General features: G+C 29.9%; 3 protein-coding genes across 3 annotated transcripts; all 3 read right to left on the bottom strand.

Annotated features, from left to right (window-relative positions):
- Positions 1–8: 8 nt before the first annotated feature.
- On the bottom strand, positions 9–3813 carry LOC134836976 (outer dynein arm-docking complex subunit 4). The gene is made up of 5 exons (XM_063852276.1): positions 3749–3813; positions 2145–2228; positions 1998–2076; positions 496–759; positions 9–441 (listed from the first exon to the last, which is right to left on the bottom strand). The coding sequence occupies exons 2-5, from the start codon at positions 2207–2209 to the stop codon at positions 100–102; spliced, it is 750 nt and encodes a 249-aa protein (XP_063708346.1). The 5' UTR covers positions 2210–2228; positions 3749–3813; the 3' UTR covers positions 9–99.
- Positions 3814–5359: 1546 nt separating this feature from the next.
- LOC134837324 (WD repeat-containing protein on Y chromosome) lies at positions 5360–9186 on the bottom strand. Its single transcript, XM_063852695.1, has 4 exons — positions 8520–9186; positions 7679–7957; positions 5458–7493; positions 5360–5392 (listed from the first exon to the last, which is right to left on the bottom strand). The coding sequence occupies exons 1-4, from the start codon at positions 9184–9186 to the stop codon at positions 5360–5362; spliced, it is 3015 nt and encodes a 1004-aa protein (XP_063708765.1).
- Positions 9187–9373: 187 nt separating this feature from the next.
- LOC134837323 (uncharacterized) lies at positions 9374–14992 on the bottom strand. The gene is made up of 8 exons (XM_063852694.1): positions 14929–14992; positions 12396–12586; positions 11008–12297; positions 10769–10949; positions 10376–10707; positions 10180–10322; positions 9931–10117; positions 9374–9685 (listed from the first exon to the last, which is right to left on the bottom strand). The coding sequence occupies exons 1-8, from the start codon at positions 14990–14992 to the stop codon at positions 9521–9523; spliced, it is 2553 nt and encodes an 850-aa protein (XP_063708764.1). The 3' UTR covers positions 9374–9520.
- Between the last annotated feature and the right edge of the window lie 3021 nt (positions 14993–18013).

The raw sequence follows: 18013 nt of genomic DNA, 5'->3' as shown, positions 1-18013 counted from the left end.
AACATCAATTCATTTTTTTTCTTGCAATTAAGCGAGTAACATAAAACACTAACAATGTGCAAAGCTACAACATTTAAGACAACATCAAAAAACGCCTTTTTAAAGCCATCCCGGAACATTTTCCGTGTCGTTAAGCAACTTTTTGTCCGAAAACATGCCGCCACACTTTTTCTGTTGACGCCAAAACTCTTGACGATTGTTCAAGAAATTAATGGCATCCTGTGCCAATTCGGAGACATTTTCCGTTTTGGTGTCTGCTTTCACGAGATCCGGATGTTTGAGGAGTTTTTCGAGATATTCCTTGTCCACGAAGAGCTCTCCCAATAATTTTCGCGCGGCAATTCTCTCGGGATCGGCTTTTGAGCTGCGTTTCTTGCCGCCAGCTGTTTTTGCACGACTTACGGGTGCTCGAACTTGGGCTCCAATTGTATTTTCAATAGCCTAAAAATGAAATTTTAAATTAAAAGTTTGTAAAAAATTAAAAAAAAATCATACTTCTTGAGTTTTTTGAATCCCTAATTGAAAATTCTTTAATTCCGGGCGAATTTTATGTCCACGATGGAAAAACATGAGACTATGCTCGAATTGTCCCAAATAGTAAAGTGACTCTGCCTTTTGATAAATTGCACGAATGTTCGTTTTATCAGCGTTTATAGCAGTTTCGGCATCCTCGAGGGCCTTGTTTGGTTCTCCAAGTTGCAAATAACAGTTACTTCGAGCAATTAAAGCATTTGTGTCTGTAGGACAAATTTCAAGTGCCTGAAAAATGAGAAAAAAGTATTCTTATAAAAAAAATTATGAAAAAACTTATTTTTATAAAAAAAAAATTATGAAAAAAATTATTTTCATAAAAAAAAACTTAAGAAAAAAATATTTCTATAAAAAAACTTAAGAAAAAAAATTTTTTCATAAAAAAAAATATTTAAAAAAAAAATTTGAAAAAAAATATTTTAATTAAAAAAAAAATCTTAAGAAAAAAATAATTTCATAGAAAAAAAAAATATGAAAAAAATACTTTTTCACTAAAAAAAATGAAGGAGGTAAAAAATTTGCCTTTGTCAAAAACAAAACGCCATTGTCCAGATTTTTCCCTTTAATTTCTCGCATTCCCAAGGCAATCAAGTTGCTCGGATCTTGTTCTTCCGCTACTTGAACCTCTGCGGTGCGATCTCTTTGTCTCTTTTGGTTCAAGCTATTTTGATAAAAATTAGGTCATTAAAAAAAATTAAGTCGCAATTTCTATTTTTGAACCTTTTTTTGATATCAAAGTCGCCAATGCTCACGGCAGCAGCTCGATCTTTATCACAATAGACCTAAAATTTAATTTTTGAGGCATTTAACTTCAGGAGTCGAAAATTCCCGAAAAATCCTTACTTCATCGTAGACACTGTACGGGCGTTTCTTTTTCAGTTTGGTAAGGTCCAAGATGGAAGGCAAATTAAACCTTGCGGGACGTGGTTTCGGAACTTCCCGATGTTCCTCCTTTGGCTCCGAGCCACGTCTTTCTTGTTTTGGATTTTCTTTTCCCATCTTTTAGCAGTTAAAAGGACCCGAAAAGGACTTTTTCGACAGAACGTGTGAAAGTCTCAATAAAAAACACTTCAGCCAACACACATGACTGGAGTGACGATGAAAAAAATTGAACAAAACAAGAATGGCATCTATGGAAACAAAACAAATTCGAAATCGATTGCATCTTATTGCTGCAAAAAAAAAGTTGTTTTCGTTTTCATTCACGTTTTTTTCACACGTTATCGGGTGTTAGTGAGACTTTGACGTAGAAACGATGAAAAAAGCTTCGATCATGCTTTTTTTTATAAAAAATTTGAAGAAAAGCGACCTTGAAGTAATTTTTCCGTTAAGCCACGTGCCGGTAGTAGTATCAAAAATTTTACTGAACAATAACTTTTTTTGTTTTGATTTACTCTTTTTTTTACCTCCACATTTTTTAGTAGGAAATAAATAAAGTTTATTGTTTTTATTTTGATAAAGTTCACCTTCGCAAATAACGACATAGCTTTATGTTCATTGCCAATCTTCATTTGATTATTTCCCTCATCACACAGAAGGCGACAGCTGTTAAAGGGGGAATTTGCAAGAAAAATATAATCTTTTGCATTGACACTTCCAAGAAAAGTTTTTACCTTACAGCTGCATCTTCGGCACGCGTTCGTCGTCGTCGTTTTCCGCGGTTTCCAGAACGATTCATTGTTTGTTTGAGTCAAAGGCTGTAATGAAAAAGTAGAAAAAAAATGTTATTTTCATTCATTAAAGGATGTGAAGATGAAGTTTTAATGGATAATAAAATTATTTTATCTAGGTTTTATCGCAACTCGGGGTTGAGTCATAAAAATTTTTTGATAATGAATAGACGTCTCCATTACTGAATGGAGTTTAATTTTAAAAAATTTTCATTTTAAATTAAAAGTTTTATTTTGATATCAAAGAATTTCATGTAAATAATGTATTAAAATTAATTAAAAAATAAAAATTAATTTAAAAAATTAAATTCACTTTAAATAAAATAAAAACTGTTAAAAATATAAATAATTTTCGAATTCCTGGTTATATTATTTTTCAAAATAAATAATTAAGTAATTACTTACTTAATTAATAATTAAAAAAATAAAATTAAAAAAAAAATTAATTAAAATATCTAAATTAAATAGTTTTACCGATTAAATTAAAAGTTAAATTTTTAAAAAATATTAAAATAAAAAAAAAGTTACACATTTTCAAAATTCCTTTTAGTTATTTAATAAAATTTATTTTTTTTTTTCAAAAAATGTACATTTTTTTATTAATCCTCATTAGTTTTAAAAAATTATTTCAACATAAAATTTTTTAATTAAATAATTTTTAAAAAAATTTAAAAATTTTTTTTTAAAAAGCCGAAAATATGTTGAAAAATTTTGACATTTTTTTTTTCAATTTTATTAAAAATTTTTTAAATCAATCTTAATACACAAATTCAATGTAAAAAACTTAAAAAAAAATATTGATTAATTTTTTAAAAAGTTGGCATTTTGTTTTAGTTTTTTAAAAAAAGTATTTCAAAATTTTTTATTTTTTTTTTTTTCAAAAATTCTTGGACAAAACTTTTTTGATTTCATTTGGAGCGGCCTTAATTAATAAAAAAAATTAATATTTAAAAAAAAAAATAATTCTAAATAAAACATCAAAATTTATTTTTTTAAAAGTTATACTTATAAATTGATATTCAGTTGAAATTAAAGAAAATTTTAAATCTAAAGTTTTAGTTTTTTAATTAATTTTTTTTTTTTTCAAAAAATGTAGAATTTTTTTATTAAGTAATCTTTGTTTATGATAACAGTTTTAAAAAAATTTTCTACATATTTTATTATTTTTTATTGACTTATTTAACTTTATTTATTAACTTTTTTAGTAACTATCAATTTACATTTTTTAAATTATGTATTAATATTTTTTATTAAATTGTAAAGAACAAAATTTTATTATTTTTTTTTTCACTATTTTTGTAATCTATTTTTTTATATTTTTTTATAATTTATATTTTATTATATTCCATAAAATATTTGAATTAAACTTAATTTTGCATAATCTCTTAATAAATTCAAATTAGTTTCTTTATAATTCTGTGAATTACACAGAAATTAATTTTAATCAGAATTGATCAAAGTTCAAAGAAAGTCAATTTTTAATCGGCTCTTAATCACTTCCACAAGTACTTATTAAAATTCAATCAATTTTATTTTCAATCAATCACCTTGTTGAATGCTTAACTCTTGCCGTCGCTCTTTGATGTTTCTTTGTCGACGTTTAATATGACAATATTTTCCGCTTTCATGCGAAGTCCTCGACAGCTAAATTAATACTAAAATCTATGTCAAATCCTTTCGTTGAGAAACTACACTAAGCTGCAAAGGTAAACCACAACCTCCTTCTTTTTCGTATTTTTTTTTAATAATAAAAATAAAAATAATATGATATACAATATTTCTTAATAGAAACATATCTACGGCAAAATAATAGGAGTATAATAAGCATAACGGCATTTTTCGATTTCCTCCTTCGAACTCGCTTCGACACTGGCACAAGGTATAAGGACAATTTTTGTCGTACATCTTTACATGCACTATATCACAATATAAAAACAATTTTATTATTGCCTACAAAACTAACTTTTTAAATAGACAAAAAAAAAATATTCGCTCATTCAATTTGTATATTTTGTGTATTTTTATTCCTTGAGACACGCAATCCGGTATGCACAGATAACGAACGGGTAGAAAGCTAATAAACACAAATATGTTTGTTGTTTTTACTGCACCCGTTCGGTGCTCGTGCTGTAGATTTAATAATGTTGGCAAACTTGATTCATAAAATAAATGACAATTTTTTTTTGTTTGAAATAAATTTTTAAATTGCCTCGTGCCGCGAAGAAGTTTGGAGCGAGCTTGGGGAGACTTGAGACGTGCGGTGTTTGGATAAGCTTGAGAACGGTGATTAAGCGGCACGAATGGAAGTTACAACAACAGGTATAATGACTTACAATTTTTTTATGAACCGTAAACTTAATCATGCCATGGAGGGATGTCGCTTATTTTTTGATTATTCTTTTTTAGGCGAATATTTGAAAATGTTCAAAAATTCAATTTGTCTGTCTGTTAGTTCATTATTAAAAATTTTATTGGAAATTAGATTATTTTTTTTTTATTAAGAATTTTAATTTTAATAAATTTAATTAATTAATTTAATTAATCAATTAAAAAATTAATACCTAATAGCAAATTTTTTAAAATATTTTAAAATTAAATAAACAAGTTTTTACTTACCATTTTTTAATAATAAATTTTAAAATGTTTTAAAATAATAAATAAACAATAAAACATTTTTCAAACAAAAAAAAAAAATAATAATAGGCAAAAAAGATAAAAAAAAATCTGTTAAAATTGAGTAAAAATTATAATTTGCAAATTGTTTGAACATTGTAGTGGTTTTTTTATTTTTGACATTAATAAACTTGTTGAAAAGTTTAAAAATCTTTAGAAAATAGAACTTCTTTAATAAAAAAAAGTTGAAAAAGTTTAAAGAATTAAAAAAAAATAAAATAAAATATAATAAAAAGTTAATTATTTTTCATTCAAATAAAATTTGTGTGAAAATTAATTGATTTTTGATCGACTTGGAACAAGAGTTCACAAATTCTTTTGAAAATGCGCTTTTGTTTGAAATTTCTCTTAATTTCTAAATAATTTTTTGAGTTATTTTCGTCATAAATGCCACTGCATGAATTATGTAACATTATAAAAAATAACTGTGAAATTAAAACAATTTATTTCCAATCAATCCTTTATTTGTTTAATCGTCCTTCATCTTATGAAACATTCAAATGAGCGTAAATTGGTATCTAAAAAATATATTAAAAAAAAAATTATATTTTTTTCTTTGAAAATTTATCAAAAAAACCTTTACATGTGGTAATGATGTATCAATTTGCGGTGCACTTTGAACCGACGGCGCTTTTGGCAACGAAAAATGTTTCCCCAAAATCGGTTCTTTCAAGCTTTTTCCATAAATACATCTTCTCCGTTCCTTTTGCTCTGGAGTATCTTCCGTTTCTTCAACCAATTCAATCGCTTTTCTAAATACCGGATGCGTTTCGCCATCTGTGAGTACCTGAAGTGTCGTAAAACTGGCTTCTCGTTTAATATCTGGAGGAATTCTAAAATTTTTATGGAAAAATGAACCAGTTTTTACTTCCGCAATTGGAATTGGACTTCCGAGTGTTCCCAAATATTGTCCCCCTAATGTCCACAAACGCACGGAACAATCACTGCTTGAGGTAAGTAAAATTTTCCGTCTCTCAATGTAAGTTATGTTCATAATAGGTTTCGTGTGTGCCTTGTACGAGTTCACTAACATTGGCAATTTTTGCGTTTTCGCGGATCTCTTTGCACGTCCCAAAAATGCCGTTTTAATTAGAAACGGGAATTGCAGTCGTAACTGCGGCATCGAGATATGCACATGTGACTCCGATGGAACGCAATAATTGGTTAAGAGCCATGTTTTGATGTAACCACGAACTGTTCCCGTGAAGAGATATGTGTCATTTTCGCCAGTTGACATGTAACTAACACTGTCGCCAGCCATATGAATCGCGTTAAATTGTTTCAAGTACCCTCCGAATTTCGTGTGATTCCAAACAAGCACTTTTCCATTGTCAAGAGACGTTAATAAAGTCCCGTAATTCGGTTCAAAAGGACGAGATTCGAGAAAAACCATCGCTTGAACGGACATTTGACGAACTTGGCTCGCTAAAGTTGGTAAAGTGATGACTGAAATTTTGCGATGCTTCATTCCGAGGCCCGACAATAAGGATCCCTGTTGTTGAATTTTCATATATTGCGGTAAGTAACTCAATCGATGTGTCATTTTATATAATTCTGATTTTTCTTCTCGTTGTTCCGTTTCAACTTTTTTCATGCCGCCATACTGAATGCGAATTGACGTTGTTGGTTCTTCAATGTTGAATTTTTTAAAAGGTTGTCCCGTTTCCGATCGCCAAAAGACAATGTCACCATTATAACTTGCCGTTACGAGAACTTTATGGCAGGAAATTGCAGCACATAAGATATCATCGCTATGCTGGATGTCCCATTGTTTACCTAAGGGATATTCCGTTTCGATGCCAACTTCAGCGAATTCCGTGACGCGACGATCCCATCCAACAGCTAAAATTCGATCTGTCACCCAAAATACTGCGGTAACTTCGGCTCCGGAGCTTATTGACATGTGCCTGACGCAAAATCCGTTGTTAAAATTCCAAACTTTTAAAGTGCCATCATTAGCTCCTGTGAGTAAAAGTTGATCTTTTGGGTCGAAACAAGCAGCTGTGATCTCAACTCGCATATTTTCGCCGTGCAAAATTCTCGAATGTGCCATTTTAATGAGATTTAGCCGAGAGCCGGTGTTAGAATCCCATACAATGATGAAAGAATCGAAGCCACAGGTGATGATGACGTCAAATAAACGATTATAAAGCACAATTGAGACAGGTTTTGTGTGAGTATTGCCGTCAGTTAAATCAAGTCTCAGCAGAGGGCAACAACTCATAACCGCGAAATTCCCTGAAGCGACTACCATTTGTCTTTTTATGTCGCTATAATACGCTTTCATCGGAATATGGAGCTTTCCTCTGTCAGGAAAGCATTGCATGAGGTAAATATATGTTTGAAGTAAAAATTGTCCCTCAACATCCCATACTTTAATGATCTTTGCATTATCCATGGAATAACATTTTTTCGCGTTATCTTGCAGGAAAATGAAGGAAATCCCGGAATTATGTCCCGAAAAGACACAAAACGGCTTTTGCGGTGTAAATGGCGACCATAAACGAACAATGAAGTCAGGACCTCCTGTTGCAATTATATTTGACGCTTCATCGTAACAAAAACATGAAACTCCTTCATTGGCTTTGAAGGCTTTTATACTTCTTCGTACTCCGAGATCTAATAAATACATTGATTTTTGTGTTTTTGATTCGGCAACCGATAAAATGCCATTTAATGAGGGATATATTCGACTTGCAGCACAAAATCGTCGTGCAAATGATTAAATTCGATTATTTGGAAGTGCGGATTGGTTTTTAACAAGGCAGGATATTTCAAAGTTGTTACAAGAGCTCCGCTGTTGCTCTTGAAGGGACCACGACCTTCAGATGCGAATGTCAGAACACGAACGGAGCCTTTGTTATCGCCCAAGGTAAGACGAGAATTGGGATCTTTTACGTTGAAGTAGTAATGAAGGGTGTTGACGACTTCAGGAAGTTGAGTTATTTGTAATTTTAGGGAGTAACTATTTGCTGTTGTTTCGTAAAAACGGAGATCACGTTCAGTGGATGCAATGCAAATGATACGGACATCGGGGAGACATATGCCGTCAGTTACTTGCGTTCGAGCCCATTTGAGAGTTGCTTAAAAAGATAAAAAATGTAGACAGGAGAAATTTTTATTAATAAATAGTTTCGTTTAATTTAAAAATTTTATTAAAAAATTGCCTTTTAATTTTAATTTTAATTTTAATTTTAATTTTAATTTTAATTTTAATTTTAATTTTAATTTTAATTTTAATTTTAATTTTAATTTTAATTTTAATTTTAATTTTAATTTTAATTTTAATTTTAATTTTAATTTTAATTTTAATTTTAATTTTAATTTTAATTTTAATTTTAATTTTAATTTTAATTTTAATTTTAATTTTAATTTTAATTTTAATTTTAATTTTAATTTTAATTTTAATTTTAATTTTAATTTTAATTTTAATTTTAATTTTAATTTTAATTTTAATTTTAATTTTAATTTTAATTTTAATTTTAATTTTAATTTTAATTTTAATTTTAATTTTAATTTTAATTTTAATTTTAATTTTAATTTTAATTTTAATTTTAATTTTAATTTTAATTTTAATTTTAATTTTAATTTTAATTTTAATTTTAATTTTAATTTTAATTTCAGTTAAAAAATTCATAAACTTACGACTTGGTGACTTTCCAACACGCTGCAACTCCCAATCCAGATCGTAAAAATTGACGGCACCATCAAGAGCGATCGACACAAAAATCCCTTGCTTCATATTAACACTTTGTCCCGGAAGCACAGTCGGCAAAAAGTCAATTCTCACAATGTGATGCCTTTGTTGCGTTCGTCGAACGACAGGTTTTTCCTTGATCGGCGGATCCAACGACTCATTCGCTTTGTCGCCAAAGTCATCTTCGAATCCGATCAACATGTACGAGACAACTTCATTCCAATCAACCAAATTATCGCGATCCGTGTTAATTTTCAGGAACAAATTCTCAAATTCATCATCTGTGTAGTAAATGTTGAACTTTTCAAAGGTATCTCGCAATTCGCAACGATCCATTTTCTTATTGGTTTCGTCATTTTCACGAAAATGCAAGAAAAGTTTCTCAATATTTTCCTTTGTGAGTCGTTTATGCAATTGGGGCGTTTTTGCATCACTTTTTTCTGTGCCGAAGAAGGACATTCGAGTTGTTGATCCCGTGGTTGAGCGATTTACGGCGACTTTTGAGGATTTTTTTGAGCTCTTTGAGGGACTTTTGGAGTATCGAGGACTAAATTTTGATCCGTAAACGACATCATAGGAGGATTTATTTCCTGTACTGCCAGAAAAAGAACTCATTGCATAAATTTTGATTGATATTTAAGCAAAAAATGCAATGCCTGCTCTTCAAACTACATAACTTACCTCGTTATCGAACAAAATTTCCATAAAAATCCAAGAAAAAGTTTTTTTTTACAAAATTTATTGAATTTATTTATTTATATAATACGAAAAAAAAACTTATAAAAATATTTATTTTGCTACGTAAAAGTAAGGAAGGCTAAGTACCACGAAATACGGCAATTTTTCTGTTTAAATTCATTTTTTAGCCGAATTCGTAAATCAAATGAGAATACAAAAGTACTAAATAAATACAAAAAAAAAAGTTTATCACTATAGCCGTTGCCGGTGTCTAAAGTATACACAAAGTTGTGTCCTTGCATAACGAGATTTGAGCTTCTTGCAGAATACGTAGTCGAGGACCTAGCGGTACGCCCATTTTCTGTAGTCGTTCCTCACTTAGATACGGTAATTCAATCATTCCAACTTTTTCTTGTTCAAATAGTTGAGCGTATTTCTGGTTTTTGTGTTGTAAATATGTAATGAGAAGAAAAAGTATAAAGATTTGTACATTTGTGGTTCACTTTTTCCTCTCGTGTTGTCTTTAACGAAACAACGAAAGGAAAAAGTTACATTAAATAATGATGCCGAACACAAACGAAACTTTGGTTCCGCATTAAATTTTGCACGAAATTTCGCCAACGGCGACTTTTTCCATGCATTCATGTATAAATATCAATTAAAGAGATGAATTTTTGTTACCTCGTATCCTAGTTTTCGCAGGAATAAACGCAGTAGTGGCGGATCATCACCGAAAAATTTCGTTAGTTTTTTGACACGTTTTGGGTTCGTTAGGTTCGGTGCTTCGGGCGGTTGCGAACGATCCATTGCAGTCATTTGTGTGTTTCCATTGTTGTGGAAGAACATTGACGATCGATTATTTTGGTTCCTGTGGCAAAAAAAATTCAAATTAATTGATTTGCATGTCAAAAATTCAAAAAATAAACGTACCGTAGACCCGCAATATCGCTTTTGAGCATCTCAATCTCTTGGGTTACGAGGTGTTGCGATCTCATTTCGGACGATAAATGAGCGACACTTCGTGCTAATGTGACAACGTGTGATTCTAATCTCTGGAAGCGCTTGTTGATGCCCTGAAATTAATTAAATTAAGGTAAAAAATCAAAAAAATTCTTTAAAAACTCACTTTAATATCTCTAATTTTCCTTCTCTCATCTATTCGCTTTTTATCTCGTATAGGACGCCCACTAACGGAACTCGAAGGTAACGACGAGATACTTCCGTAACGCCTTCGTGACATCCCGCGCGACGAATTGTCCCCCATTTGAGGTCGACGTGACTTGAGCATCTTCAGCACTTCGGAATACATGTTCTCGAGACCCTCGAGTTGGTATTTGATATTTCGCAGACCATTGGTATCCGTTTCAGAATCGCTTACGGATTGTCCGATGCCTAAAAGTGACTCGAGATCAAATGAACGTGTCGTAGTTGAAGTCATATCCACATCGAGACCAAATACTGAAATGATAAAAAATTATTTTTAAAAAAATTTTATTGAAAAATTGATGAAATTACTTACGATGACGCTTCAAAAGTGACTGTTCAACTTGTTTTTTCATCGGAATACCGTTCATATCTTGGCGCTTTTGTTGCAAACTGGCACTTGGAAATCCCTTGCTTGGAGCTATTGGTTTTGAGACGTTCCCAGCGCGGTTATAGCTGTCCGTACCGTATTCTTGTTTGTCATTTTTATTCATTTGCTGTAAAAATAAGGTAAGTTTAAGACATTTTCATAAAAATTTCATTTAAAATTCTTACATGTGATGACTTATGAGGTCTATTATTTGGCGGTCCCATGATATGTGGCAGTTGGGGTGATGCTGAAGACATACTATTCCTTCCTGATTGCTCTTTGTTCAAACTCATCTCTTGCATTCCGGGCTCCAGAATGTTTTTCAGCTCAGAATCGATGACATCGACCCATTCCGAGTCATTTCCATCGACGTTCTGATCGCCATTGTGCTGCCCTGTGTTAGTATTTCCACGTGATCCAGGCGTATAAGCGAGACTTTCTCGTCCAGAATCGACATTTGAGCTAAAATGTTCGCCTTTTTCATAGTCTGACGTGTTGTTGATGGGTGTTGCTTGTTTTCTTTCAATCAAATTGTTGCGAGATTCTCTCCCGCTTTCATTTCCATTTTGCGGGTCATTTTGCAAATGACGTTTTTCGTTGACGTGTTCGACCATTCCATGTCTGTAAGCCGAAAATTGCGGAGTTTTTTGTTTTTCATAGTAGCTTTGAGCATTTGGAGTTAAGTAATTTTCGACTGGCGTGCGATTCGATCGTCGATGATGACCTTTGTTGATGAAACCGCCGTCATCGGAGTCTGTTACCTCGATATTGTTATCCAATGAGCCGCGACGCTCATTTGGCATCGGCGCCGTTTGGTTTTGCAGTTGTTGTTGCAGATAAGCAGCCGGATCGTAACTCGTCATATGCAAGTGTGGCTGTGATGCTGCTCGTTGCGCCTGAATTTGTGAGTTAATATACTGCTGGGAACTCATCGCATTCGATTGCAAGTAAATGGGTGAGTCGGTATTGGGACGCTGTTGACCATTGCCGTACATTTGCATGTCCTCGGGACGTGGTTTCTTCACGGCATACGGCGAAATGCGTTGTTGCTGCACAATTTGCTGCTGAAACGTCGTTGCGTTATTCAACTCATCCAAACTTCCGGCTGTAACTTGATCCTTTTTAAATTTACTCGAAATGATATCTTTGATGGTATGATACGTTTTCGCAACGGCATTCTTTCCATCTCTGTTATCTTTGCTGTTATAATTTTCGTTGTTTACGAGTGCTGTCACATCTTCGGGCATCTGTGTTGGACGCGCCATTGCCATTTGTTGCATCGTCGCATCCATCGGCGAATGGTTAATTTGATTCCATGCCTGAATCTGATGCTTCACTGGGCTATCTTGCGTCATTGTGACAGCCGTTACGGCATTATTGCCCGTCATTCGTGGCAGAAATTGATGCAAACCAGATGCCAGAGACATTTTCGACGCATTCTTGTTATCACTGGACAAAATGAGTTCGCGTTCAATCTGCACAAATGTAAATGACCGAAAAAAGACAAAGAATTAAATTACAAATGCACATCACATGCCATTAATGTTGATTATGTGAGAATGTGAGCACTTACCGGAAATTTCGACGAGTGTGTACGGAGATTGTGTGGAACGGTTTCTATTGCCGCACCTGGCAGTTGCTGCGAATCGTTGTAGTGTTGCATTATGGGCTGTGGTGGCATTTTATACTGGGGAGGCAGCAGTGGTTTTGCTCGTTTAAAATTTTCCGCAGCTGAAAATTTTAATCCGTCATCTCCTCGTTCAACTACATGCAAAATAATAAAGAGGATAATATTTGTGTGTAATTATAAATGATAATATAATCAAATATTTTGGGGATAAATTGGTTTAATTATAGGAATTACTGTCTAATTTACAAGAGTTAATGGGTGGTCAGAATGTAAAATTAGCAAATCCAGTGTTCAACGGTGACATGAATGTTTTAAAATAAACACAGACAACCAATTTTTCGGGAATAAATGCATGAAAAACATTGCGGTTGATTTTAAAATCATGTTGGTAATTGACAAAATTTAATTTTTTACACTTTTTTAAATTGATATTTTAATCCATTTTAAATTTTTTATATGCATTTTTTAAAGACCAAAATGGATATTTTATCAAAAATGTTTTTTAAAAATTGAAATTTAATAGAATCTGTAAAATTTTTATCCTTTAAATATGTATTAAATTTAAAATTAAGAAGTCCATTAATTTTTAAAGTTTTGTCTTAATGGACTTCTTCTATTTTTAAAAAATTTTGATTTTAAATTGAAATATTAACGTTTTCTTTTGTTAAGAAATGAAAAAAATATAGGGGAAAACGGGGTAAATTCGCACACGGGGCACCTTCGGACACCCCTATTAAATCAAAAATCTAAAAATGCCAAAATGACGGCATTTTAAAGCCAATTAAACACCCAAAAACAAATTTTGAAAAATTTTCTTGAAATTGGAGAAAACTTGAAAAATGTGTTTTTGAGGGTCCTTTGTAAATTTTCGACTTTTCACTAAAATGGCCCGGAAAAATATAAAAGCTTCAAAGTTAAATTGGACATTCTTTCTACTTATTTAGAAATTTTAAATTAACTCCATAAATAAAAATTCTACGAACCAAAATGTGATTAAAACCGAAACGGGGCACCTTCGCACATTCATACAATTTTGCGAATTTTGGAAATTTTCCATACAAAATGCATGAAAAATTACAATTTTTTCAATTGGCTGTAGCTTGAAGTCCGTTTGAAGGACAAAAAAAGTTCATATGGGTAAAAGTTAAATTTGACTGAACTTTTCAAAAATTTAAAAAATTTTGATTTTTTCGTGTTCTATGTGACATTTAGAGCCATTTTAAGTGACTGTTCGAAACTACCCCGTAAAAATCGAATTTGCCCCGTGTGACTTTTTTTGGAAAATCGTCTATATTGAGCATAAAAACAACATTTAGAGCAAAGTTGACTAACAGTAAATTAAAGTTAGGATTCCAAGCTACAAAATGGAAATTTGCTGTGCGAATTTACCCCGTTTTCCCCTAACTCATTAAAATAAAATAAATTTGAATAATAAAAAAAATTGGTAAATTAATTTATTTAAATTTTAAGTTTCAAAATTTTTATTTACGTTTTTTTAAATTTAAATAAATCTGAGTTAAAATAAATTTTAACAAATAATTATTTTTAATTATTATTAAATTATAAAAAATAAATTATTATTTTATTAATTATTTATATTTATTAATAAATTATTTAATTTTTATTTAGGTTTTTTTTTAAATTTAAATAAATCTGAGTTAAAATAAATTTTAATAAATTAAACAAATAATTATTTTAATAAAATAAATAGGTAATAATTTATTAATAAATTATTTAATTTATTTTAATTAATTTTTTTTTTATTTTAAATTTTAATAAATCAAAACGAAAAATTAAATAAAAATTAAAACTTCACACAAAAGCCGCCTAACAAGTTTTTTCAAGTCATCGATCATTAGTTTTAATTTCCCCAAAAAAAAAAAGTGATAAAAAAAACAATTTTGCCTTATTTAAATTACCATCATAACAATAAATTTTTAGCACATAAATAATTAACATACAGCCGTTAAAATAAATTTCTACAACATTTTAAACTTCTTCTGCTTTTCCCTACTCTCCAAGCACAGACAAACTCAACTTATTACATGCTACGTAAGAATAACAACAACACATGCTACTATTCGGCAGAATTTCTCACATTATTTACATTCGAGACTACTTCGTTCCGAATCAGTGCGCTCCAAACGTGTAACATAAGCACAAAAGGTAAAGTTTAAAGTTTTTCTTCTTGCTCGTCTTCATGTTTCTCCATGGACGTTTCCGAAAAAGTTACCGTGAGTTATCTATCGCACAAGAAAGTTTCTTGTTGTTTATGAATCTTGATTGATTTTTCCTTCACTGCAACTTTTTTTTTGTTCATTGTTCATTTTCTTCCTTAATGCCGAAAGTTTATTTATTTATTGATAAAGTTGTAAAAAGTAAAGACGTTGTGTGTGTGTGTGTGAGATGTTGTCAAGGTGTCACAATTAATTGGGACAAGATAAACTTTTTTTTTTGATATAAAATTTACATGTACCTCTCGCATTATTCTTCTTCTTAATTCGCTTCTTCAGCTGCCGCATGCTCGTATGAACACGCATTTTGATTGTTTTATTTATTTCTTTTATTTCGTAATTTGTCGTCGTTTTAATTCAACACGTATAATTTGAATTCCATTCTCGTTTTTTTTCTTCATTATTTATCTATAAACATTAAACATTTTTCATTGTTTCGCAGAAATGTACGAGAAAAGGGATGTCTCTCATCACTTGATAGCGGTTTCTGTTATTTTATTTTTTTTCTCTCAAAATAATATCATGAGAATGGGCGCACACACTTATTATGATTATTATTAAATAGCTTTTCTCAAGCAATTATTTTTTTCTCAACAATAGTCAAACGCGCGCTTTGAATAAATTGGTAGGTCCAAGAAAAATAAAAAAATATTTATTTAAGAACTTCAAAAAATAAAAAAAATATAAAACAATAAACCGTCTAGAACCGAAGTACAAGTTAAACTAAATTGTGGTTTTTATATACAAATTTCACATACTACCTACTAGTTGAATCTGTTACACTTTACCGCATAAATCGTACGACTGCGAGACTGTATACGATTGTCTTAACATTTGTTAAAATCCAAGTAACAAGTGTTTTTGAATATAAAAAAAGTATAAATAAAAGAAAACGTAAACAATGATTTTTTATATATTTTGTGGTTCTACATACACGGAAAAAAATTGAAATTCGTTCAGTTTAACTTTAAAATTCTCAGAATTTAACATTAAACCAAAATTTTAAAGAAATAGGCTATTTAGTAATGATAAGATTGATACACATTCATCTTAATATTTTTATTGCATTCTAACGATAGTTTAAGCCAATTATAAAAAATTTAAAAATTTTTAATTTTAATTTTTTTCCTCAGAATTTTTTCAAATAATTTAATTTTTTAAATTGTTGTTTTTTTATTGTTTCTTAACCTAAAACTTCTAAAAAAAGGAAGAAAAATATAAATATGAATTTTTCATAAAAATTAATAGCGGATTTTTTCATTCTGGTTTAATGTTAAAGCAGACATGGAAAAAGTTTATTTAAAAAATTATATACAAAACTATTTTAATTTTTGTTTTGGAATTTATTTACCCCAAAAATATTAAAAATATGTATCATAATTTTTTTGATTTTAGTCAATTTTATTCAAATTTTTAAGTAATTCTACAAATTTTAATTATATAATTATAAATAATTATAAAATTATAAAATTTATAATTATAAATCTAGTTCGAACAAAATAAATTTAAATTTAATTAATTTTATTTTTTTTTATTATTTTAATAAAAAATTTTTTTATATATTATTATATATTTTTTTATATTTTTAATATTTTATTATTATAATTAATTATATATATAGTTATAATTATAAAATTTAACATTAAACTCTAATAGTTTAACATTAAATTGATATATTTTTAATGTTAGAGATTTTAACTTTTAAACTGAACAAATTAACTTTTTTTCCGTGTACTTAGGCTGTTTTCGGTATGTATATAATATTTACACTCTCTGGGATGAGAGTAATTTTCATGATTTTTTTAGGTACGTTGCTCAGTTGTCCGCTGTGAGCATTCAAAATAACTGCTTAATTTGGTGAGATGATAATTTTTCAATATTTTCGTGTGTGTCGTGATTCCGAGGCATTGGCAGTCATTAACGAGTACATAAAGTGTTAATTATTTAATTTTTTGGTACATTAGTGGCTTTTTAGACTTCATAAGGAGAGTCACGAATATATTTGTGAAAATCTCCAAACTTTAAAAAAAAAATTTCTCAAGTGTTCAAACTACCAAAAAAATTTTGTTACGAAAAAGTTCTTGAAGAAAATACAGTAATTGTCATTGTCTGTCTTGTTTCTATCTTTCTTTCATTGCTCCGTAATAGTAGAGTTATAAATCTCTTCAAGAGCAGATTTGAAACAATAAAAATTGCCCTAGGTAGTAGTTTTCAAGTGTTTCTTGTCTTTTGCTGTATTAACATTATTATTATTATGTTTTCGCTTGGCTGCACTGCAATCCAGATTCTTTTCGGCTTGTCTAGCAAACTGCCGACCACCGCTGCTGTCTGTTACCGTATCATTTAATGAGGAGCTCTCTTTTTACGATGCGACGTGCATTTTAGCGCGCACCGTTACGTAATTCGTGTCCACTGCTTTTACTCAAGCAAGAAAGCAGGCAAAAAAACAATAAAACGAACAAGTGTATGAAAGGTTACAAGATTTATGTGTGAGTTCTTTCCACATTCTCTTGTTGTTGTAATAATAAAATTATATATATTTTATTGCAATTTCTGGAGGAGGAAATGGTCGAGCGTTCCCATACTACTGACTTTTGTTCACACCTAACTCAAAAATATTTTTGTTCACAAAAACAAAACATTTTGCTAAACATATATTCTAACTTAATTTAATGGTGGTCAAAAATAGTTTACAACAACTTTTGTGCATCCATCTACATTTTCACGCAGAACGAGTATGTTTTGTGAATTTAATCCAATTATTTAATATTATGGAAACCGCAAACAAGAACAATGTTGCTTTAGGGAAATTCTTTGCGAGTCTCGAGTATATGTTGTGTGTGTGTATATTGACGTGAAATTGACGTTGCTTGCATATAATTATTATGTGTATGTATGATATCTGTAATTTATCTTTTTTTTGTGCTGCGGAATGGCATTGCATTGCGTGCAAGGATATTTCTCAACATTTTTTGACGCATATCAAGACAAGTTTCGAGATTAATCGGCTTTAGCGGTGCGAGATATCGCAAAAAATGGAATGAAGGTCAGAAAATTTGTATTTTTATTATTTTATTTAATGTTTTATAAATTTTAAAATTGTAGAATTTTTGAAAATATAAAAAAAAATTAAAAATTATTTTTTTTACTAATTTTAAACTAATTAAATTAAATTAATTTATTAATTATTAAAATAATTAAGAAAAAAATAAATTAATTAAATTTATTGCGAACTTGATTTTTTAGAAAATTTAGTTGAAATTAATAAATTTTATTTTATTCTTGAAGCAAATTTGTAGAAAAAAATATTATTTAAAAAAAAATTAA

Source organism: Culicoides brevitarsis, chromosome 1 (genome assembly GCF_036172545.1).
Source record: "Culicoides brevitarsis isolate CSIRO-B50_1 chromosome 1, AGI_CSIRO_Cbre_v1, whole genome shotgun sequence".
Lineage (NCBI taxonomy): Eukaryota > Metazoa > Arthropoda > Insecta > Diptera > Ceratopogonidae > Culicoides > Culicoides brevitarsis.
The sequence above is the reverse complement of the archived record's forward strand: the minus strand, read 5'-3'. Positions and strand labels throughout refer to the sequence as shown.

Coding starts and splice junctions, on each gene's coding strand:
- LOC134837324 (XM_063852695.1), bottom strand. CDS start 9,186: ATGAGTTCTTTTTCTGGCAGTACAGGAAATAAATCCTCCTATGATGTC. Junction 7,958..8,519: donor TGTTGGAAAGTCACCAAGTC/GTAAGTTTATGA, acceptor TATCTTTTTAAG/CAACTCTCAAATGGGCTCGA. Junction 5,393..5,457: donor TTGATACATCATTACCACAT/GTAAAGGTTTTT, acceptor TATATTTTTTAG/ATACCAATTTACGCTCATTT.
- LOC134837323 (XM_063852694.1), bottom strand. CDS start 14,992: ATGCGTGTTCATACGAGCATGCGGCAGCTGAAGAAGCGAATTAAGAAG. Junction 10,708..10,768: donor GTCACTTTTGAAGCGTCATC/GTAAGTAATTTC, acceptor TTATCATTTCAG/TATTTGGTCTCGATGTGGAT. Junction 10,323..10,375: donor GGAAAATTAGAGATATTAAA/GTGAGTTTTTAA, acceptor AATTAATTTCAG/GGCATCAACAAGCGCTTCCA.
- LOC134836976 (XM_063852276.1), bottom strand. CDS start 2,209: ATGAATCGTTCTGGAAACCGCGGAAAACGACGACGACGAACGCGTGCC. Junction 760..1,997: donor CTATGTCGTTATTTGCGAAG/GTGAACTTTATC, acceptor CTCATTTTTCAG/GCACTTGAAATTTGTCCTAC. Junction 442..495: donor GGATTCAAAAAACTCAAGAA/GTATGATTTTTT, acceptor TTTCATTTTTAG/GCTATTGAAAATACAATTGG.